The sequence below is a fragment of the Phoxinus phoxinus genome, assembly GCF_949152265.1.
Source record: "Phoxinus phoxinus genome assembly, chromosome: 8".
NCBI lineage: Eukaryota > Metazoa > Chordata > Actinopteri > Cypriniformes > Leuciscidae > Phoxinus > Phoxinus phoxinus.
The window spans coordinates 25053685-25059876 of record NC_136883.1 but is presented as its reverse complement, the minus strand read 5'-3'; the positions used below and the strand labels follow the sequence as shown (position 1 = coordinate 25059876).

At 43.3% G+C, this 6192-nt stretch overlaps 1 protein-coding gene across 1 annotated transcript; it reads left to right on the top strand.

Moving 5' to 3' along the window:
* The first annotated feature begins 236 nt into the window (after positions 1-236).
* Positions 237-4086, top strand: lrrc4.2 (leucine rich repeat containing 4.2). Its single transcript, XM_079620065.1, has 2 exons — positions 237-812; positions 926-4086. The coding sequence occupies exon 2, from the start codon at positions 1047-1049 to the stop codon at positions 2976-2978; it is 1932 nt and encodes a 643-aa protein (XP_079476191.1). The 5' UTR covers positions 237-812; positions 926-1046; the 3' UTR covers positions 2979-4086.
* The last annotated feature ends 2106 nt before the right edge of the window (positions 4087-6192 follow it).

The window sequence follows — 6192 nt, the reverse complement described above, 5'->3', positions numbered from 1 at the left end:
AAGCCAGACAGAGAAAGAGTGAGAGAGAGAGAGCACGAGGAGCAAACGATCGGCGGATAGGGAGAGAGCATCACCGCTGCTGCGCTGCTGTTGCTGCTGCTCCCCCGTCCTCCCCCCCCCCCTTCTGCTCCCGCAACACCACCCCCAAGCCCCCCTCCGGAGAAATTGATGGATTATTGCTAACTGTGCACGCGGCAGTCCGCAGCTGCTACAGCGACAGACAGGAGAGCGGAGTGAGTTAAAAAAGCAAGACGGAATGACCGCAGTGTGCGTCTCTAAGCCTTTTTGGATTCATCAGCGCACGGCTAATCAGCTGAACAAGTGTTGTGGGGGGTGGACGATGGCAAACTAAAAAAAAAAGCGACTTAGTCTACTGCGAGGGGAAAGACAAATCTGAGAAGACTTTGGGATTTTTCCCCCTTATCTTTTCTTTTTTCTTTTTATATTTTCCTTGGTTTAATGTGCATGTACTTTGGTAATGGAGTCTTATGAAAATTGTTCAGTGGTATTCAGCGTCGCCTTCCAAGGACAATCAATGGGGGAGCTGAGAGGAGATCTTTTCCAAGCTGACTGGATGCATGCACCTGCTTAACTGACTGGGCCTTACCCCTTGAACCAGTTTCACTAAATGCTGCTTCTCTCTGGAATTAATAGGGGCCATTTTGTCAAATCAGTTCATGCTCCACTTTACTTTTGTGAGAGAAATAGCTGAAAATGTTGTGCAGTGATCTTAGTGGGAAACATGAATGAATGGTGCTGGGGTTTTGCTTCAAATTAAAGGATTATATTAAGGACAACTCAGAACTAATGAGGTAGGTGCCTTCTATTTCAACATATTTATTCTGTAGGTCAGCTTTTTCCCCTTCTCCACTCATTTTTTCTTCCTCCATCTCTCACTCTCTTTCCCTCTCTGTGTTTAACACAGCACCATCCTGCACTGTCAATGGCAAACAGATGCAGAGTCTTGCTCAAACCAGGGTAGGGCCACTGTTCTCCGTTCCCCAGCCGAATCCCCACGCGATGTTGAATTATGAACGCGCCACATCATGAGTCTCTTGTGGCAGGTAACTGTGCACCGTGCCTGGAACGCAGCCCTGCTCTGTGCAGTCTACCTCATGGTGCGATCGTGGAGTGTTTGCGCCACCCCCTCTGGACCACTGACCTGCCCTGCTGTTTGCTCCTGTGGTAACCAGTTCGTTAAGGTAGTGTGCACCAGGCGCGGCCTGGTTCGAGTGCCCCCTGGCATCCCTGCCACCACACGACATTTAAACCTGATGGAGAACAGCATAGAGACAATTGAAGCTGGAACATTTCAACACCTCCGTCACCTGGAGGTACTGCAACTGGGTAGGAACTCTATTCGGCAGATTGAGGTGGGGGCCTTCAGCGGCCTCAACAGCCTCAACACACTGGAGCTGTTCGACAACCGATTGACGTTGATCCCAAGTGGCGCTTTTGAGTATTTGTCTAAACTGCGGGAATTATGGCTCAGGAACAACCCTATCGAAAGCATACCTTTCTACGCATTTAACCGAGTTCCCTCTTTAATGCGTCTGGATCTGGGAGAGTTAAAGAAGCTGGAGTTTATTTCTGAGGGTGCTTTTGAGGGATTATACAACTTGAAATACTTAAACCTTGGAATGTGTAACCTGCGGGAGATGCCAGTCCTGACCCCTTTGGTGGGGCTGGAGGAGCTAGAAATGTCTGAGAACTACTTTCCAGAGATAAAACCTGGATCCTTCAGGGGTTTGAAATCCCTGAAAAAGCTGTGGATTATGAACTCTCGGATCACCACTATAGAGAGAAATGCATTTGATGATGTCGCGGCTTTGGTTGAGCTCAACCTGGCCCATAATAACCTTAGCTCTTTGCCGCATGACCTTTTTGCGCCCTTGAGTTACCTGGTGGAGCTCCATTTGCACCACAACCCTTGGCGGTGTGACTGTGATGTTGTGTGGCTGGCTTGGTGGCTGAGGGAGTACATTCCCACTAATTCCACCTGCTGTGGCCGCTGCCACACCCCTGCTTACCTTCGTGGACGCTACCTGGTGGAGGTGGACCAGAGCACTTTCCAGTGCTCAGCACCTTTCATACTGGATGCCCCAAGGGATCTTAACATCTCTGCTGAACGTGTAGCTGAGCTAAAATGTCGTACGGCCCCTATGTCATCAGTTAGATGGCTCCTGCCAAATGGAACAGTTTTGACCCATGGCTCAAATCACCCACGGATATCAGTGCTCAATGATGGGACACTAAACTTCTCCAATGTGCTGCCAGCTGATACAGGTGTGTACACCTGCATGGTGACCAACATGGCTGGAAACTCCAATGCTTCGGCCTACCTGAATGTGACTGCGGCTGAGCTCAACACTTCTAACCTGAGTTACTTCACTACGGTGACAGTGGAGGAAGTAGAGCCCACCCCACAGGAAGTTATCAAGCCAAAGGCGGTAACCGCCTCCCCCTCCGTCTTTCAGCCAGTTTTTATCTCTACACCTACAGTTTTACTTCAAACACCTCGACAGGTCTCTGTGCCGACTGTACGTGGAACAACACGCCCACCTGCCAGTCTTGACGAGGTCATGAAGACAACCAAGATCATCATAGGCTGCTTTGTGGCAGTCACCTTGCTCGCTGCTGTTATGCTTATTGCTTTCTACAAGCTACGTAAACGGCACCAGCAAAGGAGCTCAGTGTCAGCTGCTAGGGCTGAGGTCCTTCCGATGGAGGAGAATGATCCTACCACCCATGCAGGGACAAGTATACCAGGTGAAAGTGGGATGATGTTATCTAACCTGAAAGATCACAACAGCACCTACAAACCTAGCTACAGCTACAGACCAGCACACTCTGCTCCTTGGGCAGAAAACAACATCGGGAACTCCCTGCACCGTCCCCGCCCCAACATCAGCACCATCTCTGAACCCTACCAGATCAAAACTCACACAAAGGAGAAGGTACAGGAAACACAGATATAACATTCCTACAGCCTTCTCCTGATCTGTCTTTTATTCTGTTCATCATGAAAACATGCAATAGAATGCACAACAGAAAAGACAGAAATTACTTTTGTACCCAGTGCAAAAATGAGACTGTTTTTCTTGTACATGCTTATACATAAATATATTAATATAAATATATAAATTAATCCACTATGGGATGATACAAGAAACAGATTATACAAAAGTGAAAATGAATTTAAACTATTTTCTAACTTGTAACTCTTATTTAAGATGGGAAAATGTGATGATGCTGATACGACATTGCAAACGGAAACAGATTTGTTTGAAAAGGGGCAACCTGTGATTTTTAGACCATGCTGTATATGATGCAGTAAAGTCCCATTTATACAGAGAACTTTCTAAGTAACTGTCCACTGATTGATCTTTAAAGGCTTATCTTCTAAAAGCACCAAGAATTTGTATTGTGCCAAATGTTATACTTGCAATAAATGAGACTGGCTTAAGAGATAGGAAACAAAACATTGCAAAAACACAGGATGGACACCAAGAGAGAATGGAGCAGCTGGATTTACAGAGTCTGCTGTTCTGCAGCTCCCAGCCAAATGTTTTTTTTTTTTTTCGGGCTGCGCCATCGTTTTGCAGCAAGCATTTAACGATATGTTTCCAGAACAGACATCCTGCTTGCTTTTTGAGTTTAACCTTCTGACTATTACTCTGATGTTCCTCTTGGTTTTTGACAAATTGGATTGACTATCCTTTGGTTTTTCATCCAGTTTCATGAGTTGGATTTTGATTGCTTTTCCTGTTTCTTTCTGATCCTGTACTGCGTTAATTTTGATTTAAATGGCTTTTAGGGCTAATTTAGTACATGCATTACAACAGTTGCCTCAGATTAGTAGTGCAAGGGCTCAACTGGATGTTAGTTTGCGAGACTTACAAGACGGTTGCAGTGACTGGATGGTTTGCTGCAGGTATACATTAACACGGTTTCAGATTTTCTTTATTGAGAAAGAGATTCAAATGAATGTGTGAATTATGGACTTTCCTTTATGGAGATCGTTCCAACAGCAATTTTCTTTTGTCCTTATTTTAAGCAACGCTATTTTTATGAGGAGTCTACAGAGGTTACAACAATAAAAAAGAAAACATTTGGTTTGTATTTCTCTAAACTAAACTCCTTCCTCTTGTCTTTTTTTCAACTGTAGGACATTTACTTAATTATGCAATCCTGATGACCATATAAGAGGTTATAGAAACACTATGCTTCTCTGTCATTTCTGAACATGTATTTCACTGATACAGTGATTTACACTGTAATGAACTGTCATGTGGTCACATTTCTGGCAACAGAATGTGGTGATGTCTTAATCCCGATAGATATGTGATGGGTTTGTGTAAGTAGACACACATAGATGCACACAAACTCATCAGTCTATTTTCCTGATGCAGTGCTTAATGATTGAATGTTATTTGAAACGTGATCTCTACTTATTTATAATGAAGTTATGGCTTGCCTTGTTCAAAGCTCAGGAAGCACTGTGCTTCAGCTGAAGCATGTGTTAAGAGGGTTGAGTGCAGCATTTAATACAATCCTTTATTGATCTGTTTAACCTGCGACATCTACCAAATTAGAGGCCGAGAAAGAGATTTGAATGACACATGTAAAGGGTTAGGATTTAGATTGTTTTTTGATGGAACATTCAACCTAATTAAGGATTTATATACATCGAAATTAAATAAATCTAAAATAAAAAAATCCCTCAATCTAAAAATCTCCTTTTCAGTATTGTTTTAGTTTTCTTCAGCAGCATTATTCTGGAGAGAGTTTGCATTAAAATGTTAAAGAGATTATATTTTAGCACAACATTCGTCAGAAACTCAGCATACGTCGAATATAAGCTATTTTCTCTTGGTGTCATGCAAAGGAGCATTTCTAGGCTCCAGTGGACACTAATGTGCCATTATGCTGTACATTTTTAGCATGGGGGACAGAGTAGGGGCAGGCTGTAATCAGGGGCAGGGGCACCCGTAGATCTGTGGCTGCAGAAACCCTGCCTTTACCTCCCTCACACACAGCAATTTACTGCCCTTAGAGAACAGAGCCAGGCCAGAGCACACCCACCACCAAAGCGCTGCAATGATACTCACACAAAAACACCCTTAGACCATTACATGTCCTTATGTTTTTACATTATTCAGAGGAAAGAGGCTTTATAGCACACTGCGGTGTTGTATCTGTGGATGATGAGGCTTGTAAATTTAATCTTTAATGCCTGTAGGACTCGTTCTGAGTAGGTTGATGTGACATGGCTTTTATGGCTTGGTTATACTGTATGGCCAAAATGGCAGATCTCTTTTCCATGGTAATGCCAGTACCAAGTTCAGCTGAAAACTATTTCAAAAGGCAAATTATCCTTATAAAGATGACTTTGTTTTTTATTTCTATCATATTCTGGACCTTTTTATTTTTTGTTCCCATGTTTTCTTAGTTGATGCTATATTTTTCTTATCATTTATATAATTTCCAAATCATTTAAACTAAAGCAAAACCACAATTTCTGAATTCCTTCATAACAAAGCCATATTTGATCTTTAATGGGAATAGCATGTGCATCCGAGCAACAACAGCCTTTCGCCATTTGGCTTATCACTTTCTTCCTTTTTTTCCTGTCTTTTTTATTACGCTAATTGACATTATTGACTTCCTGCGTCAACACTAGCACTGTGTGAGACCCACTATGGAGGAAGGCTCATTTTTGATGGATTCTCCATGGGAGACTTATCAGTCGCACAATTATCCTGACAGATTTGAGGATCGCATTTTCCCCTCACCCGCCTCCTTCTGCTGACTGATACGTTAGCTTTCTGTAGACTGATAGATAGAGATGAGGAGGGAGACAGACCTTAGAGAAGAGAGCTGACCAGATGCTTATCAGTTAATGAAGTGTCTGTGCTGGGCTGGGCTTTTCTTTCAATGGTTCTGGGCTCTGACGGTCAACTTGGCCATGGGCGAGTGGCATGCTGGTTTGCATTATTACAGTGGCGAGGCCTCTACTAGGTTAGAAAGATTAGCTTTCATGATTTGGCGGTAGAAAAAAAGAGAGGAATATGCCACAGTTGTTTGCTCCAAGTACAGTTCTAATCGATTGCAATGTACAATTTCATTGGACAGTAGAGGCAAAATTTCTAGAGTAAAAATACTCCAGGAAAAGTTTTATTTTGTGTGTTA

Excerpts from the sequence above, each read along its gene's own strand:
- lrrc4.2 (XM_079620065.1), top strand. The coding sequence starts at position 1,047 with ATGAGTCTCTTGTGGCAGGTAACTGTGCACCGTGCCTGGAACGCAGCC.